Source organism: Acartia tonsa, chromosome 2 (genome assembly GCF_053477335.1).
Source record: "Acartia tonsa isolate MP-2025a chromosome 2, ASM5347733v1, whole genome shotgun sequence".
Lineage (NCBI taxonomy): Eukaryota > Metazoa > Arthropoda > Copepoda > Calanoida > Acartiidae > Acartia > Acartia tonsa.
The window spans coordinates 2,316,436-2,334,483 of record NC_137261.1 but is presented as its reverse complement, the minus strand read 5'-3'; the positions used below and the strand labels follow the sequence as shown (position 1 = coordinate 2,334,483).

The 18,048-nt window shown below is 28.5% G+C and overlaps 1 protein-coding gene across 1 annotated transcript in view; it reads left to right on the top strand.

Annotated features, from left to right (window-relative positions):
- Positions 1 to 7,713: 7,713 nt before the first annotated feature.
- LOC145312356 (fatty acyl-CoA hydrolase precursor, medium chain-like) overlaps positions 7,714 to 18,048 on the top strand; it is a 149,474-nt gene continuing 139,139 nt past the window's right edge. The window contains exons 1-3 of the mRNA XM_080151595.1: positions 7,714 to 7,759; positions 8,589 to 8,692; positions 10,075 to 10,237. Of these exons, the coding sequence (XP_080007721.1) occupies positions 10,142 to 10,237 (96 nt within the window). The 5' untranslated portion in view covers positions 7,714 to 7,759; positions 8,589 to 8,692; positions 10,075 to 10,141. The remainder of the gene's footprint in view (positions 7,760 to 8,588; positions 8,693 to 10,074; positions 10,238 to 18,048) is intronic.

Here is an 18,048-nt window from a genome sequence, read left to right as displayed (position 1 = left end):
AAAAGATAATATCGACGTAAATATAGGGTTTATTTGACGATTTTGTAAATATCTGTTTGTATGCCCACAAAGATCTGCTGAACGGCTGTATCGCGATCATTTAATATTTTTTAGGTAAGGTTCGTAATGGTTCAGGGAAGGCTTCTAGACTTTTTAGCGGGTGGCAGGTAAGAAAAAAAACACCTATGAAATACAATCCTTCAGAAAATCATCTCCCCAAAAGTAGGCACCTACCCGATTTAAATTATTTTTTCACAAAAAAAATAAATGCTAAAATGTTAAAATGTAAACTGTAGTTTCTCTATTCCTCTTTTTTGACAAGCTTTGAACTAACAAGCGATAATTTATTGTCTAGATTTGTAGGAATATAGCGAATATGAAACAAAATAAAAAAATTACGCCTTATAATATAAATAACCAATGATAGGCCAATGCACAGTCTAAATTACCAATGACAGGCCATTGTGACTCTATGTAGGCACTATTATTGTTAATTATACTTTAATCAGAAAGAATGTTAATATAGTCTATAAGTAGTGCATTTACGACAAGCTTGTAAAATGTAAAAATAGTTAATTATTGCATCGTATTATAGATAGCTTTTCGCGGATATTAAGATGAAAAATTATAAGACTAAAACCAGTTTTGTTAGCCCCGAAAGGCCAAAGGCCTGGGCTAACAAAACTGGGATTAATATGGTTTAAAGAAAATGTCTCATGTTACACATTAGATGCCTAACTTGTCAGAGAAACTGTGTAGATACTGTATGAAAGATATCTAGTAGCTACTATGCTAAAAAGATAACGACTGCATATTAAGAAAATTGCTTTTCAAACCGACGTATTTTTATTCTTTTTGTCTATTCTATATCCTTCACAGAATATGCTTTATAAATATTTTTATAAGGAAAAAATTTGTAAATAGAGAGATTAATTGTTTAATAAATATTTTTACATAAAACAATGGAGCCCTGAAAGATTAGCTAGGTACATAATTTAATTTTAGAAAATGTACACAATGAGGCAAGAAATAGGGTAAATATCAGGAGTTTAAAGGAATAAGACAATGATGATATACTTGCCATAGATGATAAACAATTTTACCCCTATTACTAATGAAGAAGTAATAAGAGTAATAAGTTTACAATGTGGTTATAAACCTTTGGGCACCATCGTAATTTGCATTCCAATGATCCCTTTTTTTCTGGGAGAAACTAATAGTTTAAGACGCAGATATATTATTATTTAAAATGTCCTTTCGTCTGTTTTTACGAATCTATATGGAGGAAAGGTGATTTCCTGGCCACTTTTTATGCTCGCTCTTTATGGATATGTTAACATTTTGAAGAAAAAAAAATAAAGTTTACTCAAATTAAATAAGTTAATCAAATTAAAAACATTATTATCTCTTAAATCTAATTCAAATTACCTGTATTTATATGAACCCTTTTTATTATTAATATTATATCAGGAATAAAGTTCCGAATATATTGGTTTAAAGTAGTAATAAAAATTTAACATTCATCGTTATGATAAGGCAGACTAAATATATCTTTTAATCAAGGCTTTGAACCGGTTTGTATCCAGTGGAAATTAATCAGATTCAGAGCCGTTGTGAAATTTCCCTTTTCAAGTAAGTTTAACTTTTTTTTCAAATAAAAAAGTTCGTATTCTATGATAGCTTGCTAGATAGGAAAAATTACAAACACCTTTATCCCTGTTTCATATATAAAAGTAATATAAAAGAATAACATTGATAATTGTATCGGCTATTCTTCAATATTGTCTTATTATTATAATAACAGAAGGGAGGTTGAAATATTTACCCCTTCATAAAAAAAGATATAGTGTAATAGGGGTGAAGCAGTTCAACCCTTAAATTGTACTCCGATTTTGTTTTTACCAACTTACCTATCCAAATATTTCTGTTCACAATACATGGTCATTTTGATGGTTTGATTTATTATTTGAAAGTTTTCCCTACTTTTGATTTTTAGTCAAGTAAGATAAGATTAATACTCATAACTATCATTTAAACAAGACTGACAACATCCATAAAATCGAAGCACTGAAACGGTAGGACAAACGGACATTAACACTTGTACAGTGTCAGAACTGAATAATCCTAATATAAATGTATAAGAGTCAAAGCAAAATTGTAAGTAAATTTGTTTCAAAACTGCTTGATACAGGATAATGTTTATGGACATACTTACATTTTTAGGACTTAATTATAGAGTTGCTTCGTTCATTACATTATACTTTGTTGTCCCAGGAATCAATATACAAAAAATCATATCAATTTGATGATTAGATCATATAAAAATTTGTTGATAAAAATGTAAAAAATCAACATGTTTAAAATGGACGTACGGACATTCTGGTAGTGATATAGAGTTGCTAAGCTTTCTAACTCGTACCTAACTATTACAGGAATCACCATGCAAAATTTGAAATCGATAGGACAATTCTAACATGCCTAAATTAACGAAAAAAGCTATTTAAAAAAGTAAAAAAATCAACATGTTTAAAATGGACGTACGGACATTTTGGTTATGATTATAGAGTTGCTACGCTTTCTAAATCGTACCTAACTACTAAAGGAATCACCATGCAAAATTTGAAATCGATAGGACAATTCTATCAAGTCTAAATTAACGAAAAAAGCTATCCGTTACGGACGGACGGACGGACCGACCCTAACTATAGAAAAGCTTCGCTTTTAAAAAATAAAAAAATGAAGATTAAATTGTAAAACTAGAAATAGAAATCAAGAAAACTATCGGTTTATCTAGAGATTATTAGCCCATATGGAACTGAGTAATCTGAAATTGAATCTTATGATTGTATTATCCTGTCTGAGCACGTGGACAAGTATTCTAAATAAAATAGTAAGCAATGCAGACAAATAAAAACAATAGACACAATAAAATTAAAGTTTGCATTTACATTATATAAATTGTAAAAATACTTAATAACCTTCTCTAGACCTATAAGAAGCTACACTTTAAAGTAAAATCGGATGACTGGTTAGCGAGATCCTTAGATACAGACAAAAAAGCTTACTACTTTATATAATAGGATACATGTTCTGAAGTAAAACAAAATGTCTATCTAGTCCGAATAGGTTTTTCTTTCTAGGGAATCTTCATATAAGTCCTAAAGTGAAATATAATATTTACTTGCCCTGTCCCACTTGAAATACATATAGTGATAGAAACTCTTTTCTCTTTCTCCCAATCTTTTGTTAGAATCTTTTCTATTTTAATTAGTCATCCTTGTTGTAAAAAGTAAAGAGACACGATTAAGATACGTGAAAGAATAGAGTTAAGTAGACCTTATCTTAGTATTAAGATAATTCCATAGTAATGTATTGTTTTTTTTTTAAATATATCAAATGCCATGGTTAAATCAAAGTGACTAAAATTAAAGAAATAAAGTAACTTCTATCACTAAGTTTTAAAAGAAATTCATATCAATCATAAGTATTTTCTGTAGGAATATACAGAGATAAGACAATGGCTGATAAGTTGATGTACATCGCTAATGATGATACACAAAATATTCCCTTCTGTAGATTGAAATTAGTGGTTTAAACGTTTGAACACTTAACACAATGAACCAACCAATAAGAATTTATTAAACTCACAAAAAAATAATAAGCCAACGAATAAGATAGCGTTATTATAAAACTTTGAAGACTAGTTTTTAGATTCTTGGTCTAAATATATAAGAATATAGACTTTCTATTACCTACTGTTTGAACATTCTATGGATACAAAATCTGTTTATTTTGAATGTTGAAGGAAATAGTCCTTTTATATTGTTTCTAAAATGCGGTAGTAAAGATAAAAGTCAGGGGAAATGAACAAAGAAAAGACCATAGTTCAATACTTAAAAGTATTAAGAATGCGTTGAAAAAAACATGGAAAGTTGCTCTGATAAAAGTTATTTCTCGCAGCGTATTATAAACAGCTTTCCGCGGATATAGGTTGTACAATTATAAGATTAAAATGATTATGATTGTACATTTTTATAAACGTTGAAAGCTGGATATAATATGATGGTAGACATAGTTTTTTCGTATAGATGAGAACCGGTTCTTATCCACCGGATTCGAATGAATACAAGAAAACATATTCTATAAATTAAGAAATGTTAAAAATTAACATTAATTAAAATATATCTTTTCTTCTAAATGATGAAAAATCTAAAGTATCCACCTGAAAAGAAGGACTAAGATAAAGGTGGTTTTCGTCAACCATTGTTGAAAAATGTGTCAAAAACTGTAGATTTACTGGGATTCCATGTTTTAAACAACTGTAGAAATAGTGCGGCCGGAAACGGAAAGGCCGCCAATAAATTGTTTGTAAACTTGAAAATGTTCTTTTTCAACAAATTTTATTGTGCTTTTGTCTGAAGGGTAAAAATATTATGAAAAAAAAGAAAACTGCATAATTAAAATTGTTTTTGACAGACAACCCTCGTTATTGAATTTTTATTTGTAGTTTTGATTTATTGAATAAATTATCTGCATTTTCATTACCTAATATCTTGAACACAAATTGTACAAGTTGTGTTGATTAATTGCATAAAATCATTCATCAACAAAAGATGGTAATAAGTATAATGAAAACCAAAAATAGAACAAAACTGAAAAATAATTTCTTGTAATAGTTCATCATTGGCAAAATGATCAAATCAATCAATGATTAATTAATCAAAAAGAATACCTTATTATATAAAATTGTACAAGTATTTTGTCTAAAGCATAAGATCTCAATAACTACTGAACCGATTGGGGTCTCTATTTCAGGTAAGAATAACTAAGTTACCTGGATGTTTATAGGCTATTTTTAAGCCTCCTTCTTCTCTTTTGTATGTGATATTAAAATAGTAGTACAATTAAAGAAATAAATAAAAACTGGTTACCAAGCCTAAATTTAATCAAGCTTAGTTTTGTACTAAAATCTACTAATTATTTTTAAAAGCGAAGCTTTTCTATAATTAGGGTCGGTCCGTCCGTCCGTACGTCCGTCACGGATAGCTTTTTTCGTTAATTTAGACATGTTAAAATTGTCCTATCGATTTCAAATTTTGCATGGTGCTTCCTTTAGTAGTTAGGTACGATTTAAAAAGCGTAGCAACTCTATAATCATTACCAAAATGTCCGTACGTCCATTTTAAACATGTTGATTTTTTTTACTTTTTTAAATAGCTTTTTTCGTTAATTTAGGCATGTTAGAATTGTCCTATCGATTTAAAATTTTGCATGGTGATTCCTGTAATAGTTAGGTACGAGTTAGAAAGCGTATAAACTCTATAATCATTACCAGATTGTCCGTACGTCCATTTTAAATATGTTGATTTTTTTTACATTTTTAACAACAAATTTGTATGTGACCTAATTATCCGATTGGTCTGATTTTTGGTATACTGATTCCTGGGACAACAAAGTACAATATTATAAGCGAAGCAACTCTATAATCAAGTCCTAAAAAAGTAAGTATGTCCATAATCATTATCCTATATCAAGCAGTTTTTCAACAAATTTACTTACAATTTTGCTTTGACTCTTATACATTCGCATTCTGATTATTCAGTTCTGACATTATACAAGTGTTAATGTCCGTTTGTCCTACAGTTTCAGAGCTTCGCTTTTATGGATGTTGTCATCCTTGTTTTTTCAGAATACAAAGCCCTTATTAGCTCTTAGGAACATTGAAAGAAAACTAATTTGCAATTAAAAGGTTTTGATTATGCAAGAAAGTGTTTTGAAGTTGTGAATTCACTTCTGCACATTTATAATACTCTTATAACAAGAATAACTTCTTCTATGTCCCACTCTCATCTCTAAACACCCTTCAATTATTTGTCTGCTTCTCATGTAAATTTGAAACGTTAGGCAGATGGGTGCTCTGGAAAAATGTATAAAAGCTTGACTTCTAAATACTAATTTTATTCTACAGTATCTATGCAGCATAACCTAATTCTAAATACTTCATCTATAAAAGTAAGCTTTAATTTTGAATGATAATTTGATAAAAAAAGAAAATAGTTTTTTTCATATAAAAATGTTAAATATTAAAATTTATGTATATCAATGTATTTTAAACACCCCCCCCCCCTGCTGATATTGTCTCTTGCTAAAAAAATCCCTTCCAGTTTACTTTTAACATCCAACTAAACTCAAGGTTGATCATATTATATTCTTCTTTTTTTAGCAACATTTTCTGCCTTTATAGTTCTACAAATTTCTTTATTTTTACCTATCTTTTAATATGTAAATTAAATTAATATGATTTATGTCATTTAGACTGATGAGGGTGCAATGTCCACCGAAAAATATTTCAATAAATAGCTGGGAAGTATCAAAGACTTTTTCACTTAGTGAATTTATCATTTCATAAGTGAAATCATAAAAATACATCTTAATCCTTCTCTGTTATAGAGGTTTCCTTTTCCACTTCTCTTCTCATCCCTCCTTTTTAGATGTTTGTTTATGACGTCACACATGACACTTTCCAGCTCTTCAGTCGGATGTAATATCATGTGGTGGTGAAAACACACTTTTATGCAATGTTTTGTAGTATTGCATAACAACTTTCAAGTTCAAACTTAAACTTCCTTTCATTCACCTATTTTCATACAGACAAAATAGCAAAAAAGAATAGTATAGGCAAAATAGATAAAATATACATTTATTGATTAAACTGATTGGATTTTCTTTAAAATTCACTGAAACAAATAATTATTTATTACTGAAAACCTACCTTAACATATAAGGAACTTTACTTGGAACTCTAAAATAAATGTTTTTTCGAGCAAGCATTATTATAGTCACAAATAATTGTTTACCAACTGAAAATTTGCAAAGGAATTTGTTATTTCTTAAAGTAATGCACTAGTAAAAAATACATAGTTTGTTGGACTAACAGGAAACAAGCAAGAAATATTTTTTATTGACATTTACTTCCGGCAATGTTGACGTTTTGTTTTATTTTATTAGAGTATATTGGGTAAATAAATCTAAAATTAAAATCAAAAAAATTATAGACATTCTAATTGAATATAAAAAGTCTACAAAAAAATAACTAGAATTGGGTAAACATTAAATTAGTACTCTAATGCATTTTGTTTTGCATTGATTTCTAGAATATTTTGTAACTGACTTTGTAGTTTGACGCATTTCTTAAAGTAAAGAAATGTACAGAGAAAGGATGGCAATTTCCATGAAAGTGAAGCTTATCAAAAAGGAAAAGTAGACAGACGAGCATCTTGAAATATATGATAACGATTTGAATGAATATTATAGATGCTTCATAAGTTCTTAAATTTAAAGACTTGGTTATCTTCCCATTTACCTAAGCCTAGAAATCTCCATTTCAAAAATCAAACTAATAGAAGCTCTTACGGTGCCTATACGAAAGGGAATACTATTTTTCTAACATGACGTCATTTAGGATACTTTGGCCAAAAGTTTTTAATATTATCCCTTTCTTATAGACACTATAAAGACCTTCAACTAATAGTATATTTTATAAAGGAAGAAATTAATGTCAAAAGGATAAAATAAGAAATGTTTTAATAAAACGGAATGAATTTCTGATAAGGCTATAAATATTAAACATAAAATTCATAAATAGATATAGATTAGTTAATTACGTTGATATTTTTATTTATAAATTTAATCTTCTTTAATATTTCAGATATAAAATGAAGATTTTGAAAGTATAAACTTGATGCAGGAAATAAACAAGGTTATTTAAATAAGGTTCAACATAAAGATAACTTAAATTTATATTTAAAAATTATTTTAAAAGGTTTGATAATTTTATTATCCTATTATATAAAGTTGTATGGTTTTTTGTTTTGTCTGAAGATTAATATTTCGATAACTACTGAACCGATTGAGTTCTCCATTTTAGGGAAGCTTCGTATAAGTTACTGGATGGTTTTAGGCTAAATGCTTTTAGATTAAATGTCAGGATGGTTTAGGCGACTTTTCAGTCCTTCCCTATCTCTTAGTAAACAAAGCTCCTTGATGCAAGGATCACAGCCGTTAGTCCTATCCTTATACCAAAGTAAGAGGATGTTTGTCTGTTTGTCTCTGTGTCTGTACAGAAGGATCTTGCTAACCGCTGAACCGATCGGGTTCTCCTTAACAGGGTAGCTTCTCATAGGTCCCGGAAAAATTTATAACTATTTTTGGGGATGGTACCACAACCCCTCCCAAGAGAAATCACAATAAATTCGAAAAAAAATTTAATATTTCCGCCGCATAATGTCGCTAGCGTAGTCGCGCTGCGTAGAGACATGAATTTAACAGCTGATAACATAGACAAATTATTTCTCAAATTAGATATTTAAAATAAAAAAAACATTTAAATGCCACTTGAGGCCTCTAGGGGTCGTCGCCGCTAGTAATATTTAAAGTGGTAATATTTTTGCTTAACAATTACTGAAAGAATTCCTCTTTTCAAGTTGTATACACGTAGGTACCGGGATGGTTTTAGGCTATTATATTTTTCGTTCTTAACCTTCTTATTGTATATAAAAGTTGAAACAACAAAAAAACCTTGTTTGTAGATTTATGATGTCTATGTCTTTAAAGAATATTTGTGTATATTCATAACAAATCTAATTTCCTACCAATTCAAATCTATCTTCACCCACCTCTCACAAACAGAATGGTAAGTGCATCATAGTTTTAGTTTTAAGCTTAAGTTTTGTTCATTAGAACATTGCTAAAGCTCCATTTTAATTTTGCAATATATTATTAGCTGACGTTTTCAATATTATATAATTTTTATATACTAAAGTTGTCCGATTTATCATTAATACTATATATATAAAAGATAAAAATAAAAACCTTTTACATAAGCACAGTTTTGATTAAAATATGCTATTATGTTTTCTTATGCAATCCATAATTTTAAAACCAGCCAAAAATAAAGAACTTTCGAAAATAAATGTATAACATGGAATGGTGGCGAATGTGCAGTCCCTTGTTATAAAAATCTCCGCTATTAAAGTTACTTAAAAATGTCAAATAACTTTTTCTCTACAAGTTTTTATTTTGTATATTCGATGTTAAACATGCCTTTGTGTAAGGTAAAGTGCTCTTACAAACTTTCATCAGTTTCTGAAGTCAACAAATCATATCAATATCACATAACAAGAATAATTTTGATTATAAATTACACAGCTACAAAAATATTTTACTTTAAACTGTAATTATAATTTCATGAAATGTTATGTAATGCTAAAAAAAGAAACTTTCAAATTTGATTTCACATGTATTACATAAAATATTTTGCCCTTTAATTTCAATTAAAATTCTAACAAAGCCTTATTTAGTCGCAAAGCCTGATAAAACTTTATTTGAAAAAGCTTGACTGAAGTCCACTTTCCATTGTAGTAATCGTACTGCCATATTACATTAATGTACAGATTTTGGAACAGCTTTTGTTGGTCCAACTCTGGTTTATTGTTACACAATATTTTGATCGACAAGAAACATTGTATATGCTTGTAAATTTTTCATCAGACAATTCTCAACACAATTTGTAAGCTTATCGTTATTATGATAAAGACGATAAATTGCAGGGCTCGGCAGCCGTGCGAAGGCCGCGTGTAAGGTTCTCAGGACCTATAAAATGTGCAAAAAAGAACCATATCGATTCAGTGGTTAGTTGGATCCCTATATTTTGGAATAAGCCCTATTAGTATTAGTACAGATATTTTATGTTCTGTACAAACGACTAAAATGTTTGTTAAGTACCAATACTTTATCTGACATGTTGTATGTGTACAATGTTGGTGTACAATATCTATAAAACTTTTGACGCCTACTATATTATATTACAGTTCAAATTTGAATAGCTACATTCAACATTTTTAGTATAAAGTTTTTTTGGCTATTAATCCTTCACGCATTGCTCCAGAAATTTCCAGAGGGCTATTATGAAAACTGTGCATCTGAAGATTTAAAAGCAATAAATCATTAATTCCCCCAATAATTTTATTTGTTTAGTTACCCTATCCCTGGCAATAATACATTTCTAATATTTAGATAATTGCTGGCACCCTGCGTACCAACACCACCAGTAATATACCAGTGATAATAACAAAGTGAGACAATGCTAAGAATGATACAAAGTGACCCCTGGCGCATTTTTGCCGTTCTCTTCTGTATTGTGTGCATCCCCTTGGCTCCCAGCAGTACATCTTACCAGGTTTGTTTACTAATTTTATGACAGTACATATAAAGTTGTCCCTATTGTCTCAAAAGACTGTATAGACCAGCACAGTATAAATTTAATTAAAAAGATAATTGCAGAACGGCTTCGCCTTTCAAAATGTACATGTCTTTTGTTGAGAATGATTTTATGAGAAAATAAAAGAAGAAAATAGCATCATGAATGTAAAAGGGTAATAATAACATGATATATGACTTAACACACACATGTTGTTCTCAGCCGAGACAAAAACACATTTACTTTTGCCATGTAATATTATTATTATGTTATTTCTACAGAAAAGGTTAAGAAATATATTAGTATCATGTTTCTAGGTTATTTTCTTTTGTTCTGTTTCGTCAGAAATCGTAATTCATTTTTATTTTATATTTGCTAAAAGTTATAAAATTTGTTTAATCCTGTAGTTAAATTCAATGAATATTGAAGTATTTTAAACTAAATAACTTTAATTAGTTATGATTTAGACTTTGAAAGTATAGTGAACATTTTAACTAATTAGCCAATCAAAGCATTGGATTAATAAATCCCTAATAATTTCAAAAAATATTTTCAATATTTTTTTTCTTTCTGTAAATTAAAATTAAATTATGTATCTGAAAAAATGAATCTTACATTGGACACATATTGTACTTTTCTTTAATTTAAGTAATATAACTTTATTTAAGCATTTGAGAGTTTTAAATTGATATTTCCCAAACATTGGATTAGCTTTCTTGGTCTAACTTATCCAATTCTATAATGTTATGAATCGCCCTTTGAAAGTAAACTTTAATTTTCTATAGGTACTTGATAAAGCTCATTTGATTAATAAAATAAGGAAATGCTCTTTAAAAGTATACTGTAATTTTATCTAATTTGAGGTAGTTTAACTTAATCACAGCATTTGATAAACTTGTATGCAGATTTGATTAAAGTAATATTATCCAGTTCTAACGATGCCGTAATTTTATAACAAGGATGAGAACATCTATAAAAGCGAGGCTCTGAAGGACAAACGAACATTAACACTTATAGAGCGTCAGAACTGAAAAATCATAATATAAACTTTTAACTTATTCTCATGAATGAGATAGCTAATTGAATCAATATATAATGAATTATCCCTTGACAGTATAGATTCTGAAAACTTAATTGAACCAATTAACTCGATATCTATTAAAACCTTTTGAATTAATATAATTGTCGTGCACAGAATTTATAATATTTGTAAAACATTTTAAAACAAGCTTTAAAAATTCTCGCCTTTAATGAAACAAGTGAAATAGAATAAAAATTATTTATATAAGAAGAAATATAATACAATCATTTGAGATTTTATTTTCAGAAAACTACTTCCCAACTATGGGAAGTAAAAACAAGTTGTCAAAATCTATTATTTCTTGTTTAGGATTTGAAGATTTCAAGGAAATTTATATTTATGAATATTGACAGTTTCCCCAATTTTGTGTTTTACTTCTTAGAATTGTTGTCTTGTTTACATTTAGATATTCAGGCTAATCATATTATATTCTATCAAGTAGGGGTTACAGTTCAAATTATTGAACTTGTATTGGGGGAAAAAAAGATATTTTTAGTAGATAATTTATTAAAAATTGGTGTGATTTAATTTCATTTTGATACACATGTTAAATTAATAAATGTTAAAAATGAAATTATAAATTGTAAAGACAACAAGTAAACCTTAATGTAAGGACCATTTTGTTAGCAAAGTTTTGAAAAGTAGTCGCCAAGTCACGTTTTGACTTGCACACAAGATTTTCACTCACATATACGGTGATACACACACCATAACACACACACACACACGAATAGAAGAACAAATAGTATGACCTAACAAATATTTTACTTGGTTGAAATATTTACAGATCTTGTTTTCCTTTAGTTTTAGCTAAATTTTACTGTCTGTTATAAAAGTGTGACTTTTCCACAATTTGGGTAGCACCGTTCATCCTTAACGAATAGCTCTTAACATCTATTTATAAGTCGACAACGTTAGTGTGTAATTATCAAATACCCAAAACTTAAGCTATTTAACTCATCTACATACTTTTTTCTTCAGACTTAAATATAACAATATGGTTCTGTAATATATTAGTGCATTCACTCTGTGTTACTCAGCATCTGTTTAACTTAGGTTAGCTTTGGTTTTTATTGATGTTGTCTTTCTTTATTTCCAGAATATTTTTCCTCTCCAGATTATGAAAATTGTTATAATATATATTATTTTGTAATGTATACATCCATTATGCAATATGAATATTTCTGCGAGTTGTGTGTGTGTTTGTGTGTGTGTGTGTGTGTGTGTATGAGTGTGTGTTATATGATAGTTATGCATTTATGTGCAATCTTTCTGTGATTTTTCGCATTAGATACATGATAGTTAGGACTTAAGTAATATTATACTTTTAAACCAAAAAAAAATGTTTAATGAGCAAAAGAGTTTTACATATAAATTGGCATAATATTTCGTCTATTAGTGGTTTAATATCAGGAGGTTGTTGAAAGCAACTTAGTACCACACTTTTGTAGTAAAAATCAAAATAAAAATTAATTTGCAGGTAACCAATATAATACTTGTGTTGCAGTGTTATAAGTTGAGTCTTTTGGGCCAAGGCATTATCCTTAATCATAAATTTTATGATCTGACAGGAGCTGTATATACATTAAAAAAAAATATAAACCAATTAGAGTAGCAGATGTGCTGTGTTATAAACAAACAGCAGCAACGCTCATAGAAGACTCTAGGGGCACTTAAAAGAGCATTTTTGAAAGTAAAGATATATTTTTTTTGAAAAGGGGTTAGGGTAGAAGATTGCATTCCCCAAAATAATTAAAAAACATCCATGGACCTATAGCGAGATCCTTTGCTACAATCAAAAAAGCTTACTGTTTTTTTTTTAAAAAATAGGATAGTATATAGTGCATTATCCTATCCCTGAATCTCTGTTGAGTGTAAAATCAAGTTTGTAAAGTTTGGCCCATGAACAAATAGCACTTAACTAGACATCTCCTTACCTGGATTAGCGACAAAAATCTAATATAATGACAGTGCATTTCCAACCCCTTAGATTTAATAAGAATATTTTCATAGTTATGGATATTTTGGTTCCAGAATTGAGCCTGTGGAACAATACTTAGGTTAATTACCCCAAAATAATTTATTTTTCAAAAGAAAACATTTTCTTTTCAGCAGTCTTGTTATTATTTATTTACATTTCTACAGATTAATGTTTGAAGAAGATTTAACTTTAGGCTTATTTAAATCTTAAAATAGTTTTAAGCAATAATGTTAACATCAATAAGTTCCAATCAGTTCCAGGACAAAGCAGGAGTGAAAAACGTCGGAGTTAAATATTAAATATTTCTATACAGGCTAGATTACGTTAAGATATGAATTTACAAATAAGCAATCCCCAGTGTTTAGTCATTAAAAAACCTATAAGATGGGTTGAAATATGTTAGGTTAGGTTAGATGTCTATTTCGACGTTTGTCCACTTCGAAGTTTGTCACTCCTCCGTTTGTCCTTGGACCTTTGAATCTACTCTAAGATACACCCTACGCCTGACACCCAAATCTATAAATTATCTGAACATAATAATATTAGTTCTATTATTGTTTAGATACTGGAGAAAATTGTTGTTTTAAATATAATTGGTTGCTGCCATACCCATGGACATAGTTATCCTTGTCTAATCTTCACATTAACCTTTACTAATTAGCCATTTGTGGTTAGCCTTACAAAATTCAGAGCAAAACTTTCCAACGAGATTTATTTGCTTTTCATTTGTTGTTTATTTTAGAGTTAATATATTTCAAACTTAAATTTTAGTTTGCCAGCAAGTTGAAGGGAAAATTAAATTAATATTATAATTTGGTAAAGGTTATTTATATTCAATTTTTTTGCACTTTTAAACAAAGATAATGTATTTACTATTTTAAATTCAGGTTCAGTAACTTCTAAATATGTTAGGTTTAAAAATTTAGAGAGCATTGGGATAAAAATATTCAGAAAAGCGAAGCTTTAAGACAAGATATCCTTAATTAATAATATATATAAAGTAGTTATGTTTTTTATTCGTAAAGATCTCGCTAACCACTAAGGGAAATTTTACATATGCCGCTAGTAAATAATATAAAGGGAAAACCAGATGTCTTACAAGTTTTGTTGTTGTTGTAATTTTGCTTTAATTGTCTAAATCCCACTATTCTATGGTGTCTAAGTTTAAAAAAAAATAATTTCTTTATGGACATACGGACATATTACATAGATTAGCACTACCAATAAATATATAACAGGCGACAACGGCCGTATAGCATAGCAGTATCATAATTCAAAACTCTTATGCAACAAAAAGAAATATTAAAAGATATAAAAAGAAATTGTATTCTATTGCATTTTGCATTGAATAAATAAATCATTTGTGATTGCAAACAACTAGAAAAGAGATTAACATTTTGGAAAACAAACAGTAGACACAGTAAATAGATTTATTAACACAAAATCTTTTTGGAAATTTAAAATTTTAGTTCATATTTTTCAACTTTTTTACATTCAACTAAAGTTTTTTTTACACATACTGTAATTAAGGCTTATGTTGTTGCAAATTATACATACAACATTAAGATTGATGGCCTTTGCATAGTTCTACTCTTGTTACATTTGTACTTAATCTTGCCAAGCTGCCTGCCTTAATGGCAATGTAAGACCTTGCTAACTTATCTAGGCACATACAAGCAGTCGCGCTCTGCACGTCCTACTTTGTACAACCATTCTTTCTATATTTCTGTATACAATCATGCATTGTGATATTAATAAAGGATAAATTAAAAGAGCGTTGATAATTCATGAAGTTATAGTAAATATTTCTTTTATTGGAGGCTAACCACCTAGTGAGTTCTCGTGACATTTTTCTTTTTTTCTTTTTCAATTTTTGAAAGAGAGGGGTAGCATTTCCCCAAAGTTTTTAAATAATTTTTATTATAGTCAAAGAGTATTTAATTACACTCTAATAATACCTTAACTATTTTAATATTCGCTATATATATTTCCACTCTAATATATATACAAAAATATATAGTTTACTATTATTATAATATATATGTAGTAGTAATATTCACTACTTCATTCTGTTGTGAATATATATATTAGATTAATCTTTCAGCTCCACTCTGCTGAATATAAAATATATAAAAAATTTAATTACACATATATGTAATCATTGTGTTTCTAAATATATATATCCCTTCCAATTATATTGAATTAGAAGTATAATATCATCGCAATTATACTTTTAATATTTCTAAATTTATCATAAAACTTCTTTCTGATCTATGATAAATCATACATATTTTGCTTGTACATTTTCATAAATATTACTCCTTCCTGTAACATTTAAAAATTTTGTCCTAAATTAGCTATTAATGTTGAATGTATAATATCATTACAATTATACATAAACTAGCTTTACCCTCACAATTCGTGTTTTACTTTATCACAAATCACAAATGTTAAAATTAATTTAAGATTATCTACAAAAATCCAGAAGCAAACATGATTGCCTATATAAAATTTAGGTTGTTGACTTGTCTTACCTACATAGTAATAATGATTACTATATTTTTGCTAATACTACAGCTTAGACGTCGTTCTCTCACTAGAATGTTGAAATGTAGAATGAAATTGGAGTTTTCCTTTACCAGCCCGTTTCGGAACAATTCAAAACATTCTTGTTTGGGTAGGAAATTTGAGTCCTCTAAAGTTAAATTTAGATCCTATAAAGTAGCTATGCTACAAAATATATATTTTCCGAAGGTGTATATTTCATAAAATCATTCAACCGAGTGTTAGGTGTATTAGTGTTTCATCAATGCAACAAAATTACAATGAAAATAAGAGGATTGTTTCATACTAGAATAATTTAATTGTTTTAGCAATTACTTAAATCTTAAATATTATACCACCCTTTTACAAACTAAATCTAAAATATTATTCTGCTCCATTCGCCTACCTCGATGCTACATACATTGCATTGCAAACTTATAATGAATTGTGAAATGTGATAATTTATAAATTTGTTTGTAAATGGTAATTAATTTAAGTTTTTAATTGACCTTGATTGGGAGCTATTCTGATTTGTTGTTATGTATTCTCTAAAACAAAAGTATTTGAAAATTAATGTTTAAAAGGAAATTATCCTTCCAATAATTTATCTCCCAATTGGCAGGTATAATAACGTCCGTAATCATAATGGATAATTGAGTCCAAAAGTTTCTGCATAGCCGTTGGATGAAAAATTTATCTACCCTTTCATTCACAAGGTTTCATTGCTTAGCAGAGATGATTCTTATCTAAAAATGGTTATTAATCATTAGTTTTATTGTAGCCTTCGGTTTTATTGCTAAATAAATACACGTTTTTATGTTACATACATAACGTAAAAAGATTTAGCTAGTCAATAATGCTCCTATTAAGGGCCTGTTAACACAAAATTAATTAGTATTTCATTTTTTATTATAATAAACAATATAAATGTATCGTTAAAATACTTTAAAATAGGACACACCGCCCAGCATCCGACTAGCCCTAGAAAAAGGGGACAAAGTGTGTTGCTAGTAAGCCAAAAGCATTTTAAAGTATACAAAATTTTATATATACTACTTAGTTAACCTTTTATTATGTACCATAATTATTATAATTTAGTGCTAAACTATTCCTTACAAAAATCAATATTTAAATCAAAGATCTAATCTCTTTTATATTATGAAATTTTGCTAGAGCACTATAGCACAATAATCATGGTTGAGTTTTATCTTCAGGGAAATATCAATTGCAAAAAAAAAAATATTAACCCCTATTTGTTGGTCCACTCTCCTTCAAATAATGTATAAATAAATAAAACTGATAATGTTCTATCAGGTTATAAAGAAAAATTATTAAAACAAAAATATTATTAACCCTTTGTTTGTTGGTCCACACTCCTTCAAATAATAAAAGGACACTCTCTGTTATACATTTATTACACATCTGATATCTTCAGGGAAATATCAATTGCAAAAAAAAAATACTTACTGTTTTGAAAACAACTATTTGCTTCGACCTCATCCCTAATAGGAAAGTTAATAGGAAAATAGTCTAAAAACATACATTTGTTCAATATAAGTCTTTACTGAACCAAATTTAGTAATAGATGGATAAAAAAAAAATATTTTAGCGTGTTTGTTGACTGTTTTGTAGTTCCACAAGGTCGTTAACCGGACAAGGCGTATACATAAGATTATGGTCTAGCCATAGCACAAGGCTAACCAACTTGCGTTTTTATAAAAAGGACGTTTTCTGAAAACAATAAAACTATGGAATCTGTGTTTATAACTAGTTTTAGACAAGGCTATAAAATTTCTTCTTACCAATCATTTAAAAAATTACATTAACTATTTTTCCCTTTAACCAAACCATACAATTCTTTTTAGTTTAAAAATAATGCATTAATTTTTGTGTTTTATTTTATTAACACCTTACAACCCGTTAGTAAGAAATACAACTCTCTAAATGTTCCATCGCGACCGCATAAACATAATAGTATTTAATAAACATCAACAACTACAACTATATATATACTAGAAGCTGCACCCCTAGCACCTAGGAGATTGGTATTCAAAAGAAATCATAATAATAGCCTAAAATGTAAGTGGCTTAGAACTCATTTTGCCTAGGCGCACTATAGTTAATTAACCCCAGGTTTGTAGGCAGTTTTTACATATCTTTCATACGTCCAGATAAATTTAATCT